The sequence below is a fragment of the Lepus europaeus genome, chromosome 11 (assembly GCF_033115175.1).
Source record: "Lepus europaeus isolate LE1 chromosome 11, mLepTim1.pri, whole genome shotgun sequence".
NCBI classification, from domain to species: Eukaryota; Metazoa; Chordata; class Mammalia; order Lagomorpha; family Leporidae; genus Lepus; species Lepus europaeus.
Genome location: NC_084837.1, coordinates 50,139,325 through 50,159,116, shown reverse-complemented (window position 1 = coordinate 50,159,116; position 19,792 = coordinate 50,139,325). Strand labels below are relative to the sequence as shown.

At 59.3% G+C, this 19,792-nt stretch overlaps 2 protein-coding genes across 2 annotated transcripts; one reads left to right on the top strand and one right to left on the bottom strand.

Annotated features, from left to right (window-relative positions):
• Positions 1 to 1,834: 1,834 nt before the first annotated feature.
• Positions 1,835 to 3,034, top strand: LTB4R (leukotriene B4 receptor). The gene has a single exon (XM_062204632.1). The coding sequence runs from the start codon at positions 1,868 to 1,870 to the stop codon at positions 2,921 to 2,923; it is 1,056 nt and encodes a 351-aa protein (XP_062060616.1). The 5' UTR covers positions 1,835 to 1,867; the 3' UTR covers positions 2,924 to 3,034.
• Positions 3,035 to 3,735: 701 nt separating this feature from the next.
• On the bottom strand, positions 3,736 to 19,453 carry ADCY4 (adenylate cyclase 4). Its single transcript, XM_062204631.1, has 26 exons — positions 19,386 to 19,453; positions 19,003 to 19,173; positions 17,574 to 17,771; positions 17,300 to 17,461; positions 16,588 to 16,737; positions 16,094 to 16,242; positions 15,904 to 16,015; positions 14,817 to 14,944; positions 14,507 to 14,665; positions 14,119 to 14,251; positions 13,743 to 13,919; positions 11,041 to 11,084; positions 10,823 to 10,909; positions 10,555 to 10,624; positions 10,147 to 10,244; positions 9,698 to 9,782; positions 9,474 to 9,611; positions 8,773 to 8,883; positions 8,387 to 8,571; positions 8,105 to 8,189; positions 7,554 to 7,712; positions 5,675 to 5,821; positions 5,273 to 5,392; positions 5,041 to 5,167; positions 4,631 to 4,755; positions 3,736 to 4,544 (listed from the first exon to the last, which is right to left on the bottom strand). The coding sequence occupies exons 2-26, from the start codon at positions 19,159 to 19,161 to the stop codon at positions 4,392 to 4,394; spliced, it is 3,261 nt and encodes a 1,086-aa protein (XP_062060615.1). The 5' UTR covers positions 19,162 to 19,173; positions 19,386 to 19,453; the 3' UTR covers positions 3,736 to 4,391.
• Positions 19,454 to 19,792: the final 339 nt, after the last annotated feature.

The window sequence follows — 19,792 nt, the reverse complement described above, 5'->3', positions numbered from 1 at the left end:
CAGGGTCCTATTGAGGCCACCAACACTGAGCCTGGAGTGGAGCTCAGAACAAGGGCAGCAGGAAGTGGGTTTAAACCACCTAGCCCTGGGTGGAGGAAGAAGGGATGTGGAGGCAGCTGCGGGTGGGGAGCAGCCTGAGAGAGGGGCTAGACAATTCTGAAGGGCCCTCTGGTTGGCCCGAGAGCCCTGAGCCAGAAGCTTCTATCCTGAAGCCCCGACTGCTGGGGCTTCCTCCTGTCCTTGTGTGCGATGGGGCTGTGGGGCAAGGTTTCCTAACTTCCTATTACATATTCCCCATTTCAGACACCCTGTGCGGTCAGAAAGCCCTTCCTCTGCTCTGTGTTCAGTTCTGTTGTGGTTTCAGCCCAATTTCTTTTCATCATATCCTCTGCTTGATGCCTGCTGGGTAAATGCCACTCTGGCTTTTTAAATTTATTTATTATTATTAAGTCAAGCAAGTTAGGGTCCTGGCGAGGGCCACGGACCCGAGCAGTGCCGGGGTCAAAAGGGAGGCCACAAGGCTCCTGGCAGGCTGAAAGGAGTTTTCATTTTCAGCTCCCGCCTCCTGCAGGAGGTGTCAGGAAAGGGGACGTCCCTCCATCCGGGGAGGGGGCTCTTCTGCATGCTGGCCTGCTCTGTTGCAGGTGGGCCCGAGGCCCCCGGGCCCTCCCTCCTCTCCTCATGCTCAGGCCAGCCTATCCCAGCCTTTACTTTTTTTCTGTGAAAAACATTTTAAAAAGTGCTGTTGGCACGAAGCGCGCAGATGTTTGCATTGGTACACTGGGAAGTGTGGGTGGGTACCAGCATTCTGGTGTCTCAGTCTGAGCCCCTTTCCCTCTCTGGCTTCTTCCCTTCTTCTACAGACACACTTATGACCTTGAATTCTCCAGTCTACCTGCATGTTGAGGCCACACCCAGCCTAGTCGCTCCCCATACCCTACTTTCCTCACCCACTGCCCCTTCCTGGGTCCCTCTCTTTTGGCCCCACCCCTGTGGAGTCCTCTTCCCCTGCTCCGTGGCCCTGGAGCGCAGTGCCATCCCCCCTCCTAGGGAAGGGAGGGGGTGGACCCACCCTCAGGAAGATGGGTCTTCCCTCTCTGCTGCTCCCGCCTCCCCTGTCCTGTGGTACTTCCTCTCTGGGTGAGTTAGCTACAGTACCCAGAACCAGGGCCAGGAGCCCCTGGCGCTGGGTAGATCCAAAGATAGGCTATAGCACTCTGCCCCGACCGTGGGATCAGCACCAGCTTCCGGCCAGTGCCTGGTGAAGCTTGTAAGTATCTTGGGGTAGGTGTGGGGAGGGGAGGGGGAGGGAGGGGATGCACACAGCCACGAGTACAAAGCAGTCTCCCAAGAAAAGCCCGGCAGTGGCAAAGCAATTGGGAGCATTTGCCTTCGTTCCCTGGGCACTGTGGTTCCTGGGGGACCCGGGGCCTCTTTGGGAAGTGTGAGCAGGTGACTGGGGGAAGTTACCGGGGTTGAGGGGCTAGGGTACTGGCAGTGGACACAGGAGCTAGCCTGCCAGGGGCGCAGCCCTGGCGAGGAAAGTATCTGGGTCTGTGTTTCAGGGTCTCCCTAAGAGAAGGAAGCTGAAGGGCTGCTGCCGCTGTCACTGTATGTTTTGCAATGGGTCTGTAGGCAGGAAGGGGCCCCGTGGCCCAGTTCAGCAGTTAGTTTTCTGCGGAATCAGGTCCTTTCCAGGCAGGATAAGTCAGCAGCAACCCGGGGGTGGGGGCAGAAGGTGGCCGAGGTGCCTCTGCTGCTGCTCCCCTTGGAGGCAGATCAAAGTTCTCAGGCGACGGTGTCCAGGGTGACAGGAAATGCTCCTGCCCTCATGCGCGTGTCCACCCTCACCCTCCAGGTCCCCGCCATGGCCATGAACACTACCTCCCCGCTGGCCTCCTCCTCGGGGGCTTCTGCCTTCATCTCTCTGCTGTCGATCATCCTGCTGTCCGCAGCACTGGTTGTGGGGCTGCCTGGCAACAGCTTTGTGGTGTGGAGCATCCTGAGAAGGATGCAGAAGCGCTCCGTCACTGCCCTGCTGGTGTTGAACCTGGCCCTGGCCGACCTGGCCGTCCTGCTCACGGCTCCCTTCTTCCTGCACTACGTGGCCCGGGGCACCTGGCGCTTTGGCCAGGCCGGCTGCGGCCTGTTCTACTACATCTGCGGAGTCAGCATGTATGCCAGTGTCCTGCTCATCACGGCCATGAGTCTGGACCGCTCTCTGGCCGTGGCCCGCCCCTTTCTGTCCCAGAAGCTGCGCACCAAGGCGATCGTCCTGCGGGTGCTGGCAGGCATCTGGGTGTTGTCCTTTCTGCTGGCCACGCCGGTCTTCGTGTACCGCAAGGTGGTCCCGGGACGGGACAACAGGAGCCTTGTCTGCTTCCCGCTGTACACCAGCAAAAACCACAGGGTCTTCCACCTGCTCTTCGAGGCCCTCACGGGCTTCCTGCTGCCCTTCCTGGCCGTGGTGGCCAGCTACTCGGACATCGGGCGCCGTCTGCAGGCCCGGCGCTTCCGCCGCAGCCGCCGCACCGGCCGCCTGGTGGTGCTCATCATCTTGGCCTTCGCCGCCTTCTGGCTGCCCTACCACGTGGTGAACGTGGTTGAGGCGGCCCGGGCGCTGATGGGTCAGCCCGCCTGGGCGGGACCCACGGGCCAGCGGCTGTTGCTTGCACGTAACGTGCTCATCACGCTCGCCTTCTTGAGCAGCAGCGTGAACCCCGTGCTGTACGCGTGCGCCGGCGGCAGCCTGCTGCGCAGGGCTGGCGTGGGCTTTGTCGCCAAGTTGCTGGAGGCCACAGGCTCTGAGGTGTCCAGTTCCCGCCGCGGGGGCTCCCTGGGCCACACTGTGAGGGGCACCCCAGCCTCCCCGGAGCCTGGCCCCGCCGAGAGCCTCACCGTGTCCACTAATCCTCTGGAGTGAACGGAGCTGGGGAACTGGCGGGTTGCCCACCACCCCCGCAAGCCCGGCTAATGTTGTGCCTGCACAGGGGGCTGGGGGGAGGGCACGCTCTGGCCTGGCAGCGGCCCCCTGAAAACGAACTCAACCCTTGGGGTGGGGCATATGTGTGTGCGTGAGGGGGCACTGGGCTGTTCCTGGTGCCTGAACTAATCGCTCTCAAGAGTCCCAACCTCCCCATGATTCAGGTTTGGAAAGGACCCACAGACAAAACAATCCAGTTCCCTCCCCCCGGCGCCCGCCCCTACATGAATCTGAGGGCAGAGGTCTGTGGATCACACTTGGAAAAAGTCTAGAGAGCCTAAAGCAGACTGTCCAGGACCACTCAAGTGGACTCATGTCCAAGACCCCCGTGACCCGAGGCCTTGTGAGAAAAGAGCGCTGTGTGCAGCGTCCCTCAGCCTGCAGCCGCACGGGTCTCCATCCAGCTTCCTGCCTGACCCTCTGCGTTCTGGAGAAGCGCTCATCAGATCTCAGCGCCTAGAACTCGGCACAAGAGCATCTGCCCAGCCCCAGGACAAACCCTGGCACCCGCTGTGGCCATTGTCACCGCTAGGAGACAGAGATTTCTGAAAGTGACAGGGATGAGCCCTTGCTTCCTGTTCTTGTCTAGGAGAGCTTCGGCCCAGCCCATGCTGGCATTTTAGGAAGAGGCGGTAGCGGTGACAGCAGTGTACTTTTGGGAGCTTTCCTGTTAGAGGGGAACCAAAAAAAAAAAAAAAAAAAAGAAGAAGAAGAAGAAGAAAAGAAAAAGCAACTAGGAGACCAACATAAAAAATCCACGTACAACATCTGCAACACAACTTGGTTATTAAACTGCCTCCCATGGACCTCCAAAATAGGAGCAGGTGAAAACGAAACATCCCCGTGCTTCAAGACACATAGAAGTGTCAGCATCTATGCAGAAGGCTGCAAAGCAAGGAAGGAGGCCATCCGGTGACCCGAGGACAGCACACCCACATTGCCCACAGCTCCTTACTGCAAAGCGTGGCTGGCCAATCTGAGGACAGCAGGTACAACTTGGGGGGACGGGGCACCCGAGCTATTCCTCCGCCCCTTGTCTCTTCTTCATCGCAAGCATATGATAGGTGCTTCTTTGGCGTTTGCTGCATGAATAAAGGTGAACTGATATTTCCTTGGAGATTCCTTCCGATGTTTGTGGGTGGGGCGCAGCAGAGGACAGACTTTTAAGTTATGTGGCTAAAATTCTTTATGCTTCCAAGGTGTACAGAAGAGTGGAAGCAGGCTGGTAGCGAGACTGAGGCCGATCTCTCTTGAGCTCGTGAAAAAGAATTGCTCTCCAGCATGCTCAGTTTGGCCTGGGGAAAAAACCGCCCTGCTGGCAGGTAAGGAGGAGGCTGCCTCCAGCTCTATCAGCAGCTGGCTTCAGATGTCTCAGAGCCTTTTCGTGGAAGATCCTGGAGGAGGCGTCTCAGCCCAGGGTGGCTGAGGGAGGCCCAGTTCGAGTCAAGTCCGTGTTCAGGAAGTAGGTGCGCAGCTGCCCTTTGCCTTTGACCTTGATGATGCCCCGAATGCAGCAGGTGTAGCCCAGCGACTGCAGGGCCTGGGCTGTCTCCTCAGTCACCTGCAATTGGGGGATGATGAGTAAGCATGGGAGTGGGCCTCTCCTCATCCCCCCTGCAACTAGGCCGCCAGCAGGGGCGCCCTCACCTGGATTTTGCCCAGGACTCCGGTGCTCTCCATGCGGCTGGCCACGTTCACCGTGTTGCCCCAGATGTCGTATTGTGGCTTCTGGGCCCCAATGACTCCAGCCACTACTGGTCCGTGGTTCAGCCCTGACAAAGGATGTGGTGAACAGGGGTCTTGGTGGGGGCAGCTTCAAGGAGGGAGGAGGGAAGGAAGTGGGAGGAAGGAGAGGCCTGGTGTGGTCTCTGGTGAGGGAGGAGTGTGGCTTAGGAGAGGGAATATGAGCCCCATAGCTCCTGGCCCATCAGCCTCATGCCCGTCCCCGGGAGTGAGTCTGGACAGGGGGTGAGCTAGAGAGCAGTTGAGGACTTGGAGCGGGAAGAGCTTAGAACGGTGAGGAGGCACCAGACTGCTCCAGCAAGGGAGGCCCTTACCCACACGCAGGCGGAAGTTGTTGAACGAGTGCTTGTTGATGACGTCCAGCTTAGACCCCAGGGCCACTGCAAATTCCACCATGGTGCCAAGGTGGCTGCAGCTTCGCTCAGCATCCTGGCAGTGGGCCTGCCCACGAGGATGAGCCCATGATGGACAGGCATTTAAGTCCCACTATGGGCCCACCAATGAGAGCCCAGAGGAGGGCGGGCAGGCAAGGAAGCATCGCCGTACCTGTGGCTGGACCTGTTGTGCATCCTGGCCAGAGGTGGCATTTAAGCCTGTGGCTGCCATGTAGGTGCTGCCGATGGTTTTGATCTTCTCCACCCCGCTGAACTTGGGCTTGGAGAGCAGCTGTCCAGAGAAGAGGCTGTACCTCAGTCTCTTGCTCCTGCCCTCCCCTCTCCCTGAAGCCCAGCACCAGGTTTCTGGGGGCTAAAGGGCCAGGCTGTGGGTTTGGGAATGGTTGCAGGAAGGAGAGTGTTGGCGATGGGTATAGCCGGGGCATCAGAGGAGGAGAGGGAGTGCTAGGGAAGGGAGGATAGGCCAGAACAGCAAAGTGGAGGGTGAAGGGAGGGACTACAGGGGAGCTCTAGACTGCAGGCCATGGATCTGGGGGACCCTCAGATTTGTCACCTCATCGAAATCAGCAATGATCTCATTTAGGAGCCGCAGACACTCGAGCCCTTCGTGGTTGATGTTGGATTCCGAGTAGAACTCCTTAAAGTCTGGGATGGAGGCGAAGAGGACACAAACACACTCGTAGGACTGGTGGTAGAGGTCCTGGGGGCAGGAGGCCGGGGTGAGGGGTGTGCGCCCATCTCCCCCTTTCTGGGGCTGCATGGGGCCCCTCTTCTGGTCTCCACACTCCCGGTCCCCCACTCAGGAGCCACTGGGAAGGGGAGAGGAGAGCAGGGCCAGGTTACCCCAGGGATGTGGCTCAGCAGTCAAGCATTGGGTCTCATTGTAATTCTAGGGGAGACAGAGGTCAGGGCCAGGAACGCCTCACAGCCCCGTGAAAGGAGTCACAGCTACAATTGGGAATTATTTTTATATCCTTTCTGATTGCTCACAGAGCAGCTCACAGAGTCAGCTCACAGAGATAAAACCAGGCAACAACAGTGAATACGGGGCAGAAGGAGAACAAGAGTAAGATGATGAGGATGGGATGAGATGTGGTGAGGTTGGTTCACATGATGGATGCCAATAAAGCCTTCTTAGTCCTAGATCTTGGCTCTGAGCTTCCTGGCAGCCAATGTGAAGACAGAAACAGGATAGTGAAAAGATTCCCTGTGTCTGTAAGAGAAGAAACCAGGAGAAACAGAAAGAACTATAGGTTTTTTTAAAAAAAGATTTATTTATTAATTTGAGAAGCAGAGAGAGAGAGAGATCTTCCACCTGCTGGTTCACTCCCTAACTGGCCTCAATGGCAGAATCTGGGCCAATCTGAAGCCAGGACCCAGGAGCTTCTTCTGGGTCTCCCACAGGGTATGAGCACTGCTTTCCCTGGCCATAGCAGAGAGCTGGACCTGAAGTGGAGCAGCCGGGACTTGAACTGCAGTGCCGCAGGCATTGGTTTAACCTACTATACCACAGCTGTGGCTCCAGAACTACTGGTCTTGAGACCCGAGTAGGCAGTTGGGTTAGAAGGCTGTGCACAGCCCCTGAGTTGTTTCTTCTGACATCCCTCAGCGTAGTGGAGGACATTTCTATAATAAAAAAGGCCAGGTAGGGGTGGTACAAATGAGGTGGTCCAAACACATGGGTAACTTGCTGATGGCTTGACTGGAGCAAGATTGCTGAGGATCTACAGCAGTATCAATAGGAAGCTCTGTGATGGTGGAAATACTTCATAAATGCACCTCCTAATTTGGTGGCCACCAGCCGAATGTGGCTGCTGAGCACCGGAAATGTGGCTAGCGCCACTGAGGAACTGAATTTGTTGTAAGTAACTTCAGTGGCTACATGGCTAGTAGCTACCATATTGTATAGTGCAGGTCTAGACAGACAGGTGGCCTGTATCCTCCAGACAACTCCCATCAACACACGACTAAGCATCTGAAAGCTATGGAGTAGCTGTGAGTTAGAAAAGACACTCCTTGGGGCTGGCATTGTGGAAAGCCCCCACCTGCGAGACCAGCATCCCATATGGGCCCTGGTTTGTGTCCAGGCTGCTCCACTTCCGATCCAGCTCCCTGCTAACGTGCCTGGGAAAGCAGTGGAAGATGGCCCAGGTGCTCGGGCCTGGAAGAAGTTCCTAGTTCCTGGCTCCTGGCTCCTGGCTCCAGCCTGGCTCAGCCCTGGCCATCTGCAGCCTCTGGGGGGTGGTGAATCAGTAGATGGAAGATCTCTCTCTTTTCTGTCTTTCCTTCTCTCTGGAACTCTGCCTTTCAAATAAATAAGTCTTTGTCGAGGGCAAAGGCTGGGGCAACCTCCTGTCCCACCGGGTGCAGAGAGGATGAGCTGAGGACCCCGACGCATAGTTGGTCCCTGTGGCGTCTGGGCTCGGACTCACCTCGTTGCGCCGTTTCTGGCCAATGAACTCGGGGGCCACGTGTGCAGGGAGCACGTTCTCCAGGAGCAGCCGGGTCAGATTCTCCATCATCTCTGTCTCCTCGCGCTCTTGCCTCAGCTTCTTCTTCCACAGGAAGTCCAGGCGGCAGTAATACTCATTCTGGGGAAGGTCACCAGGGGCCGGGGGAAGCCCCAGCTCCTGAGCACTCATCCCCACCCCGACCCCGCCGCCTCGAGTTTAGAGAAAAGGCAAAGGGTGCAACTGTCTTTGCAGAGAGACCGCCTTGACACCGGATGCAGACTAGGGTGTGCAGAACTGGAAGCATGGGCTTTCCCAGACCGGAGATGGCAGAAAGAGGGAGGCGAGAACTCGAGGGCGCCCCCTTTGGGCAGTGAAGGAGAAAGGTAGCAGGAATGCTCGCCTAGAAGCTTCCAATGGCCACTTGGGCTCAATCCTGAAGATGAGAGCGACCAAGTCCCAAATATGGGGACCCCAGCCTCACCACTCATAAGGAGGCCCTGGGGAGCAGGGCACTGAGCTGGGTGACTCACCTGCCGAGCCAGGACAAGGAGGGTGAAGAAGAAGATGAAGAAGGAGATGGCTCCCATCAGCTTGGGCTCCTTCAGCACCCCCGGCCTGTGGAGGCCACAGAACGGGGTTGCCCCTCTCTCTGTCCCTTCTCGCTGGCCCCCTCCCTGCCCCCAGCACCCACAACGCTCTCAGCCTCCCTCCGCTTCTGCCCTGTAGGTGCCGCAGGTGAGTGAGGCAAGCCCAGCTCCGCTGTGTCTTGTCTCAGCCCTGTCCCTGAGGGCCTGTCCGGCAGCCATGCGCACCTGGAGTCCAAGGGTCCCACGTAGAGGCGGGCGATGAGGCAGTCGGACAGCCAGGCGTGGGAGTGCAGGAAGAGGGAGCAGGAGGCCACGAGCCAGAGCAGCAGCAGCAGCAGCTTGAGTTCGAAGCTCATGTGCAGAAAGAGGGAGCAGGACAGGAAGCCCAGCACGCAGCAGTGCATGGAGTACTACGGCACCAGGCAAGGAGCTCAGGCGTGCACCTGCCCTGGGCAGTGGCCAGGGACGCCCGCGGGCTCCTGTCCGGTCCCTCCCAGGGCCTGCCCGGGGGCCAGGCGGCCTCTCTCTCTATCACACACACACACACACACACACGGCATGGAGGGGGTTTCTGAGTGTGGGCCTGCAGGAGGTGATTGAGGAACACTTACTGGGACGCTGATGAGAGGCAGGGACCCAGGGAGCTGCCAGGAGAGGTTGAAAGCCGCGGAGGACACATTGGGAGCCCAGGGTGGACAGTCCAGCGAGGCTGGTAGGAAGAACTGCAGAGGAGACAAGACCTGTGCTGGGTCTCGACTGACCCGGGGGTAAGCCAGGGCCAGACTCCTCCACCCAATCCAGACATCCTCCATCCAGGGTGGGTTGTGCTAGCTCCAAGTGGCAAGGGGCCTCAGCACCAGCATCCTCACCGCGGGCAGAATCTGTGTGTGTGTGACGGGGTGTCCTAAATACTCATCTGCCAAGGACCTGCTGTGTGAGCTCTCGCCAGCCACTTAACCTCTCTGGGCCTTAGCTTCCTTTTCTAGAACTTGGCTAGGGGATGAGTGCTAGGTGCCTTCCAGGGATAGAATTCTAGGAATGGTTCTAAGGTCTGAGAAAAATCAGCCAAGTGAGCTAAGTAATAAAGAGCTGCCTACATGGAAAATGACAGGAGAGAGGCCCAGCAGTGTTATCAACTCCCAGAGAGTGGACTTGGGGAGGCACTGTAACGTTTCTCCTCACACTTGCACAACATTTCCAGCATCTCCAGGCCTTAGTGCAGCTGCCCTCCAAACCCAAGCTGTCCCCTGGCAGACCCTGGCAGGTCCCACATGCCCTGATGGGGGTGCAGGGAGCGCCCTTCTGCCCTCACCAGGCTGGTAATGGCCATGATGAAGACGAGGAGAATGGTGGCGGTGCCCAGGGCCACTCGCAGTCCAGGGCGTGTGGCCACCAGGCCGGACAGTGCGGGCAGCCAGTGCAGCATCTTGGGGCCCTTCAGGACACACTTCTGTGGGAGGAGCAGGAGTCAGGAGTCAGGAGGCTGGGGGCCTTCTTCGGGCCAGGTCCCCATTCCCGCCCCTCAGCCCACCTCACCGTCAGGTGCTCTGAGAAGCAGATGAAGAGCAGGAGGAAGAAGAGGAGGAAGGTGATGCTGTAGGTGATGGCCAGAGCTGGGGGCCTCAAAGGAGACAAGAGGGAGGCCTTGTAGCACACTGTGTGCTGGGTGAGTGCTGTGGGAGCTGGGTGGGAGGCGGGGTGCGGGAGGGGGCAGGAGGGGGGTGGCCCCAGGATCCAGTCTGACCAAAGACCCAAAGTCCTGAAGACTTGGAAAGGGTGGAGGGTCTAGGGAGTGACGTAGAGGAACAGAAACCAACCAAGAAGGGACAATCCTGGAAGGGGACAGGAGCTCACAGGAGTGGCTCAGCTCGCATCAGCTCGCTCTCTGGGCCTTTCGGCCACAGCTCGTTAACCTGGCTGAGTTTTGAACAAGTCCTCACCTCTCCTGTGCAAATGTCCCCTAGGCAGGGGTCAGGGGCCCTCACCTGTCTGTCACCAGCATCTGGATGATGAAGTTGGAGAGAAAAACCAGGAAGGTGCAGGCTGCATAGTACTTGAAGGCAGGGAGTGCGGAGAGACGGTACTGGAAGGGAGGCAGGGGATGGGGTGGAGACAGGCACAGTGCGTCTGTCACCTTGAAGGCACCAAACCCAGGCAAGAGGTGGCTTCCCAGCCTCACTCCCCCCCCCTCCCCAGCTCAAGTTCTCCAAGCAGCTGCCCTTCTGTCCCCTCCCACCATCCAATAACTCAATCTATGGGGTGACGTTCCTTTCCGAGAGAGGCACAAACCCTTCAACCCCAGAATCACAAGGGAGCAGAGCTGGGGACCCAGGGTCTAATCTTTTCCCAGGGCCATGTTGGGAAATTCTTTGGTGTCCTCCACCCCAGCCCACCTCCTTCTCCATCTCCTTCTCTCTGAAGTAGAGCGTCAGTGGGTTGAAGTCCTTCGACTGCCTCCACTGTCTGGTGAGAGGTCAGAGACAGTAAGCACCCCAGAGGGATGGGCAGGGCATGGCAGGGTGGGGCGAGGGCAGGAGGGGGCGGTCAGCTGAGGCTTCTGTCCATGGCAGCCCCTTACACCCCTCTAGGGAGGAGCTCCACCCCTGCTCTACCGGACGAGCTCAGAGCTTCCATCCCTCCCAGCCCCTCTGCTTTCCGTACTTCTGAGAGTTGAGCTGTTCGATGACCTGGAAAAACTTGGCATCCCCGGTGTCCAGCTCATCGTCTAGGCCCCGGGGGGTACGGCTCCTGCACAGTGACAGCCAAGCCTGTCAGCATGGAGATCCTCCAAAGCATCTGGCAAAGCAGCCGCCGCGTCAGGGAGGACAGAGGAAGGTTGCCCAGACAGCCCCACTGTCCATGACACTCAGACCTCCTACCGGTCCAGGCTCCACTGGGGGCTGAAGGAAGCCAAGGCCTTCTCCTGTTGGGAGAACACAGGTGGGGGAGGGGGAGATGGTGCTACCTCTGTAGGGCACCCCATGCCTGACACATGTCCTTGACCCTGGACATCTGACCTGGCTGGTTCCCCTGTTCCCGTGACTTCTCTCTCTCCCCACCAATCGCTCCCCCCACATTTCCTCCTTAAAGGTTCCTCTGACTCTTTAGACCCCCAGGTCTGTAACACTTCGTTCCTCATAGTTTCCATCAATTAACTGGGCAGCCCTTTCTCTTATGTTTTCTTTTCTTTTTCCTCCACTTTTTAGTTATCTAATTTTTTAAGGTAGAACTATGGAGAGAGGTCTTCCATCCGTTGGTTCACTCTGGTCTTGCCCTTCATCTTCTATAGATGGGAGTGGCTTTCTCTGTGTCGTACTTTCCCTACAGACTGCACAGATTCCAAGGGTAGGACTCTCATCACCCTTGGATGCCCCAAACACCACTGGGTTAAACCCAAAATGACGGGGCCGGCGCTGTGGCACAGCAGGTTAAGGCCCCCATCTGCAGTGCTGGCATCCCATATGGGTACCAGTTTGAGTCCCGGCTGTTCCATTTCTGATACAGTTCTCTGCTATGGCCTGGGAAAGCAGTGGAGGATGGCCCAAATCCTTGGGCCCTTGCACCCACATAGGGGACCCGGAAGAAGCCCCTGGCTCCTGATCAGCTCAGCTCTGGATGTTGTGGTCATTAGGGGGAGTGAACCAGTAGAATGAAAGACCTTTCTCTCTCTCTGGTTCTATGTCTCTCTGTAACTCTGTCAAATAAATAAAATAATTCTTTAAAAAAAATAATAAACCCAAGTGACAATGCAGAGTTGAGCTGGGACGTGGTAAGGGTAGGTAAGAAGGAAGGGGGATGAGGAGGGGAAATAAGCCTGATGACAGCCACTCTCTTCTTCACCAAGAGGGAGGCACAGTGGCTGCAGAGGCATGAAATGAGCAGGCAAACCAAGCAACCCAGAGGGAAAGAAGTTTCATATCCAGGATAAGAAATATGGCGCCCATTCATCCCTGTTCTCTTTGGTTCATGTGAAGGAGGTGGGGTCACAGGGTCACATCATCCACCAAACTAAGACCTGGTATATGGGAAAGGAAGAAGGGGAGGGAGTGCTGGGGGCGGGGAATGGTATGTTCTGGGTATGAGCCTATGCATCCATGCCTGGATCTAACATCTTCCAAACCACAACCTGCCCTCCACCCCAATGCTGTAAGGTATCTGAAGGCAGGGAAAACAACATCCTGTGCTTTTCTATTCTCTCAAGAACTAGCCCAGCACCTTCCATAGCGTGGGTGCTCAAAGACCTGGAAAGGATCAATGGCTGAGCACTAAATGAGTGCACCAGCATTGCCCAGTGCTCCAAATTCCGCTGTTGGAGAGTGAACTGATGGTGAGCCTCGGGAGTTCGAGCCTTTGGCCAAGCCCAGGGGACTCCAGGGGCTGTGAGGTGAAATCTGGGCTGGTGAGGCCCTGCCCCAAGAGATGCCCTTGAACAAGGGATTCCTGCTCCTCACCCCCAGTACTTGCTAGCCTGTGCAGCAGTGGAGGGTGGTAGGAGCTCTAGCGTGGCCTCTGGCCGCCATTCCTCCCATGGGAACGGCACCCAGGGTCACCTGGCTTTCTTGTAAATCTCACACATGACTCCACCCCCACCCCGGAGACCCCCTCCTGCAATAGTTAGCTGGGCCTTGCCCTCTTCCTTCCTCTCCCACCTGCCAGCCAACCCCTTCTGCTCTCTTGCCAGCCCCATTTTCAGGCTTAGAATTAAGTGCTTCCCTAACCCACCACTGCCCCTGCTCCCTACTCCCTGCTGTCCACTGATCTTTGGTTGCATTGCCTGCTGGGTGGAAGAGGAGGAGGATGGAACAGAGGAAGGCCAACCAGGTCTGCCCAGTAGAGGAGATTCTGGGGCCATCTGCAGGAAGGTAGCCAGCAAGACTGAATCAGATAGGGGAGAGCAGGCCAAGGGGACAGGACTTGATCCTGGTGCCTGTTTTTGGGGACAGGACCTGAGTCCCTGCATGACGGGGTCTGGCAGCCCTCAGTGAACATCAATCCCTGGAGCCAGCAGGCAGGGGAGACCCAGGTTCCTCCTCCATCTGGAAGGCAGTAGGTACCCCCGGGCCCTGCCCTGGCTTTACCTAGACAAGGTCACAGCCCCTGCCTGCTCAGCATGGCTGCCTTCTTCAAGGCCGCGTGTGAATTTTTACTGTCTCCTCATTTTATCCGTGTACAGTGACTCATTGGTCCCCATTGGGAACTGAAGACGGGAGTGTGCGGTTGTAGAGCCTGAGTGAAACAGAGACATCTCCTGGTGGGATGTGTGTGCAGCACGGAGAGCAGAGTTGAGTGGGGTCTGCTGCTCTCATCCAGCCAGGGCGGGGGGCTCTCCCGAGGGGAGGCTGGGGAACACCAGACATGGTGTCCACGATCTAGCATCTTCTCTGAGCTGAGCCTGCAGGGCAGTTATCTTTGCTCTTTCTCTGGAAGGAAGGGCCTGAACTCATGACTGAGGCAACTACACAGTTCATGACCTTGAGATGTCACACACGATCCTGTGACTCATTGGTGGTGGGGGCAGAGCCTAAAGAAGACAGTGAAGTGAAGTTTCCCTAAGCAGGGCTCCTAGTGGGGCAGCACATACCGGGAGAGGGGTGGAGGTGCACACAGGGCTGTCTATGTGGCTCAGGTGGGCAAAAGGCTTGGCTGCACCCCACGACTCCAGGTAGCGGGTCATCAGCAGAGACGGACGCAGCAGCTCGTGGCCCTCGAGAGAGGACAGCAACCCTCCTGCTGTGCCCTTCTCGTCCTCCTCCTCGGCCTGCAGCACATGAGGGCTTTTGGTGAGGTCAGGCATTCATCGATTCTTCCCACACCGCTTACACGGAGGCTTGTCCCCTCCCTCAGCCCCTCCCCGCACTGGGACCCAGGAACCCCTCTCCAGCATGGGAAGAGAGACCAGGCCTGCTGACTATGGTGGCTCCTGTGGGCCAGCACAAGGGATCCAGGCTGGACTTTACCCGGGGATCAATGACCAGGTAGGTGGGCTCCCCTAGCTCTCGAAGGTACGGGTCCCGGTGTTCCATGGCTGCGTCTTCCACGGCATAAGCCCCGGCCAGCAGAGCCAGCGTGGCCCCCGTGATGTGCACTCGTCTGGAAGGAGGGGGTGGTGGAAGTGAGCAGGAAGGGCCTCCAAACGTCTCACTTCTCCCAAAGATCGCTTCTGGACCGAGGGCTTAAAGAAGGGTCCTGTGCCTCGGAGTGCCTCCCAGCACCCCTCCCTGTGCCCCCGCATCTCCCTGAGCCCTGTACGGATTGTGCTCCTGTGAAGGACGTAGGAAAGGTTGGCAGTGCTTGGCAGTGCCTGGTTTGCTTCCTGCTGCAGCTGCCTGGGGCCCCCGGCCTCACCCTGGCACGCCGCCTGCCTCCATGTGGTTGGCCAGTGTGACATCATGGGACCAGACATCGTACTGCCACTTCTGCAGGCCGATGACTCCGCAAAGCACGCTGCCCGAGTGCACGCCCACACGCATGTTGATGTCCACACCAGTGGCTGCCCGCAGTTTCCTGAGCACAGTGTGGGGTGGGGCAGGGAAGGCGGGGACCACGGTGAGTCAGGCCTCCAGCCCTACCCACCAAGGCCACACCCCTTTCCCTCAAGGACTTCCACCTGCTTCCTGCCCCTCCCACATCCATCCCTTGTCCCGCCTCAGCTGACCTGATGGCCCGGCACATGTCCAGCCCCATGCGTACGCAGTTGACAGCGTGGTCCGGCAGGGAGACTGGCAGCCCGGAGACACAGTAGTAGCAGTCCCCTAGGATCTTGATCCGCATGCATTCGTGCTCCTGGGAGTAGGGGTGCGTGTGTGGAGAGGACACTGGTTAGAGGAAGCGGGGAGGGCGGTGGTCTGGAAGACTTCTGGGACTGAGCACGCCCAGGGTCTCCCTGAACTTGACTGAGGTCTCCCGTGCAGATGTCTTTCTCAGGAGGCACGTCTGCGGCTCTCCCCAGTCTGGGCGCGTGTAGGGGGTACCTAGATTTGGGTCATGCACGTGGTCTCAAGATGAAAGGGTTGCTGGGGGGAGGGCTAAAATAGGTTGCTTGGGGCCGGTGCCGTGGCTTAACAAGCTAATCCTCCGCCTTGCGGCGCTGGCACACCGGGTTCTAGTCCCGGTTGGGCACCGGATTCTACCCCGGTTGCCCCTCTTCCAGGCCAGCTCTCTGCTATGGCCCGGGAAGGCAGTGGAGGATGGCCCAAGTGCTTGGGCCCTGCACCCCATGGGAGACCAGGAGAAGCACCTGGCTCCTGGCTTCGGATCAGCGAGATGCGCCGGCCGCAGCAGCCATTGGAGGGTGAACCAATGGCAAAAAGGAAGACCTTTCTCTCTGTCTCTCTCTCTCACTATCCACTCTGCCTGTCAAAAAAAAAAAAAAAAAAAAAAAAGTTGCTTGGAGGCAGCCCGGGGGCTGACAAGTGCAGGGCTGGGGCCGCCTGGGGCAGCAGTCTCTCTCAGAGTGGCCTTCCTAGGTTAGAGCCTCTGAAAGCCTCCCTAGATATAGCTGCAGGGTCCAGAGGCACCCCCCACCACCACCAGGGCCCTGTGGTTGGGACGTCTGTGGAGGTCTGAGTTAGGGACAGCAGCAGGACTGGCATGTTTGAGAGGGTTGCTGCTTCTGTTGGAGTGACTGGGAGCCCACCCTGACTCTGAGGTGGGACTGGGGTCTTTCAAGGAGGGAGTTTCCCTCAGAAGGGGCTCCCCGGCTGGGGTGTCTGAGGGTCTGTGGGTGGCCGGGGAGGCCTGACCTTGGCGATCTGGTCGAATTTTCCAAAGAGCTCGTTGAGCATGAGCACCAGCTCCTTGGGGGAACACTCACTGGCCAGCCTGGTGAAGCCCACGATGTCAGCATACAGCACGCTGCACAAGGCACACAGTCAGTGGGGCTGGGTCTCTGCCCACCGCCTCCCCCACCCCCCAAGCTGTCCTTCCTCATACCTGACTCCCTGGTGCCTCTTGACATAGAGGCTGTGGAAGTTGTTGGTGCTCTCTGGCCGGGACCCCTGTCCAGCCTGCAGCCGAGCCATGATCTCTGCCTTCATCTCCCTGGCCAGGTAGGCAGGAAGGATGGACAACAGCAGGTGTTCCTGGAGGAGGTGACTATGAGCCCACCCCTCCTGTATTCTGAAGCCAGGAGCCCCCCCCCCCCAGGTGCACTCTGTGGGTGCTTCTCCAGCCCCCAGTCCTGTCTGTATCCCTGTTGGGGACCGATCTCCCGGTAGGAAGCCTGAATTCGAGTTCTTCACTCGGTAACATTCTTTAGAACTTCTTTTGTAAATTTCAGTCTGTTTGAACCCCTCCACCACGTCCCACGGTGGGCGACAAAGGAGAACGGACGGTAGAAGGCAAGCGAGCTGCTCAGGCACTCGGCTGTGGGATCCGAGCATCCCCCTGCAGCACCGCTCGCACCCGCGCCTCCCACATCGGCTGACCTGGTGCTTCTTCTCGGTGTCCAGCCGCCGGCGCGACTGCAGGGAGCTGAGCGCCTCGCGGAAGGTGGCGCGCAGGGCACGCTCCATCAGCGCTTTGTGGTACACCCCCACCGCGTTCCCACACACGAAGAGCACTGCGTTGGCTGCAAGCTGCGGGTGAGCGCCAGTCACAGAGGGCGCCGGACCGGAGGGGATGGGGGTGTCTATGGAGGTAGCTGGAGTTGGGGGGGAGGCGGCTCCCCAGCGAGGATCCTAAGTATTACGGGACAAGGGTGCCCGTCCTCCATACCCTTGGCTGCTGTGCTAACATGGCCTCTTAAGTCTAGAGACTTTTGCACGGACTTTTCTTCTGCCTGGGGCCGTCCTCTCCCCCTGCCCCCCCCCCACCCCAACGCCTTCCCCCCTTCTCAATCCCCTCCCCGCTCCTGCTGCACAAAACCATTCAAGTTCTGATTAAACCTGCAATGCTCTTTGTAGGCTCCATCATCCAATCATCCACATTGTCGCCCCGCTCCTCCCCGCATCCCTGAGCAAGCCATAAGTCCCTACCCCATTGGCCTAGAACTTTCTGGGCTAGGTAGCCCTGCTTCACGAGGGCACGAGCCGGGCTGTCTGTGCTGGTATCCTGCTCCCAGCTTTGCGCCCTGCCTTGAAGCACAGCTCGGCAAACTCCCGCAGGAGCCGCTCTGAGGAGGGCCCAGCGCGTGCTCACCTGCGGCAGCAGCGCCGGCCGCGAATCCGGCTGCGGCCCAAGGTACAGCCCTAGGACCAGCAGGTGCGAGAGCGAAGAGGCCAGGCCTGCGGCGACGGCGTCCCTCATCCCCAAGGGCAGCATGGCATACACCGTGAAGATGACGAAGAGGAAAAAGGACACCTGGGGACCGGGCGCAGGAAGCCTAAGGCCTGCGTTGCGCTGCTCCTGACCTGGGCGGGGGTTTGAGGCTGCTGCGTTCCGATCCCACCCCCTGGTCTGCCTGCCCTCTCACCTGGTCCCAGGCGCTCACCACGCCCCCTGTGAACAGGAAGCCGTGGCCGAGCGCTAGCATCGCGGCCCACACGAGGCCGGACAGGGCGCGCGTCCAGCGCTGCAGTCGCTGCTCACGGGAAGCCAGGCCCAGCAGCAGCGAGAAGCCGCCCAGCGCGCACAGCACGGTGCTTAGGAAGCTCGGGTCTGCGATCAGCTCCTGCGGGGAGGGAGTGAGGGAGGCCAGATGAGGGCGCGGGGCCGTGGGGGGTGGGGGTGGGGGGAAGCTCCTGCAGCGGGAGCTGGCTGGAAGAAGAGCAGGTAGCCGCTCAGGCCAGTTTTGAAAAGTGTCTCAAATCCAGTACGAAAAGGAAGCAGGGCACTTCCGCTTGTGGTTCATATGAGGTCGAACCATATGGGATGGCCGACCCCTTGCTGTTTTATCTGCAGAGTCGCCAGGCTCCTGTGGTTCAACCTATACCCGCCCCCGAACCTGGGACTTCTATCCAGAGTGGCTTGGATCCCACAGTGACTATTTGTGCATCCATGACTTTTCTGGGCCTGACTTCTTATCTGTCAGATGGGAACCACAGTACCAGTCTGGGGTCCCCAAGCAAGTGGAGGACCCTAGCTCACAAGAATCTACTGAGGAACGAATGTCTCCAAATCCGGCCCGTTCACTCGCGCGGTTCTGCATCCAGGCAGCTCAGGGCTTCGCGCATGGTGCAAAGTAGCGCTCGGGCAGCAGGGGGCGCCCCGCACTTTCCGGGCCGCCAAGGCTGCAACCTTGCCACCTGCCTCAGCTCCTCGGCTTATAAGTCCCACTGCTGTGCCCGCCCTTCGTCCCTACCTCTTCCCGGACTTTGGGGTGGACCAGCAAGGTGAGGACTACGCCCAGGGATTTCCCCACCTTGTCTACACGGGGGATGGAGGGAAGGAGAGAGCCAGGAGCAAGATGTCTCCAGATATGGAAGGGATGAGCCCCTTCCTCCCCAAAGATAAACTGAAAGGGGGTTTATTTTGGGACTCAATGGGAGCGGGATGGAGGGCGCCTTCTGGGAGTCTGGGTACAACTGCCCCACATCCCCTAATAGGGAGAGAAAGCCAGGAAATGAATTCCCCCGGGGCCCTGAGTAGAATTTCCCCTCTGGAAATCTGGAAAATCCGGTGTTGGATTTATTGTAGATCCAGCAGACCGCGGAGGCTCACCAGGTCTGTCCGACCCCACAGAGAAGCGCTCAGCATCCTGGACCCAGCTCCCTCCCTGCCGAGGACACAGGGACGTGGCCAGGGTCACCGCAGTGAGGAGCAAGGCTCAACGCTTCGTTTCTGGTCCCCAGCAAAGAGCAGACATCGAAAAGAAGGCCACCGCTCCCCTACATCTCAGCCCCCCCCCCAACACCCCCTAGGCGGTGACCCTCCCGGCACCCCGCAGCGGCAGCCCGGCTCACCCTGCCGCTGGCCCAGGCGACGGCGAGCAGCGCCACGAGCGCGCACAGCACGATCCCCAGCAGCAGCAGCAGTAGCGGGTACTGTTGGCTCAGGCTGTAGTAGGTCTCGTAAAAGAGGTCGTCGCTGGGGGGCGGCCGGGGGCTGAAGAGGCGCGCCATGGTGGCCGCGGCCTGGGGAGGGCCCGCGCCGAGTGAGGTCCCGCAGCCCCGCAGGCCCCACGGCGCGCGCCTCTCCCACCTGCTCCTAGCCACGTCTCCCCGCGCGCGCCGCCATCGCGTCCGGTTCCCAGCCCGCTCCTGGCGGGAGGTGAGGGGACCCCAGCCCCAGCCCTCCTCTCCTCCCTCAGCCCCAGACTGTGGACGTGCCCCAGCAAAAGCCTCACCACCGGGCGGGACACGACTTGCCGTTGACGCCAAGCAGCCGCGTGTTCCCCCTCTCTCCCGAACTCGCTGCCCGCCCCGCTGCAGCCGCCGAGTGGGCTAGGACTCGCGAGGGAGCCCGGGGGTCTGGGATGCGGAGTCACGCTTGCCCTGCACTAGTGGCTCCAGTGCCCCGGGCGCCAGGCGCTTCCCTCCCGGCGCCACGGCCCCCTCCCACTTCCCCAACGAGGCGGCCCGGCCCCTTCCCGTGCGGCAGCCGGACTCGCCGGGCCTCCTCCCTCGCTCGGATCGTCTCCCGTAATCTCACGGCCTTCGCCACTCGGCCCCCGTCTCGAAAGGGGAGTGTGGGCCGTGGGAGAGACGCGAGGGGCTGGCGCGGGCCGAATGGCAAACTCTCAGCGGGGGCGGG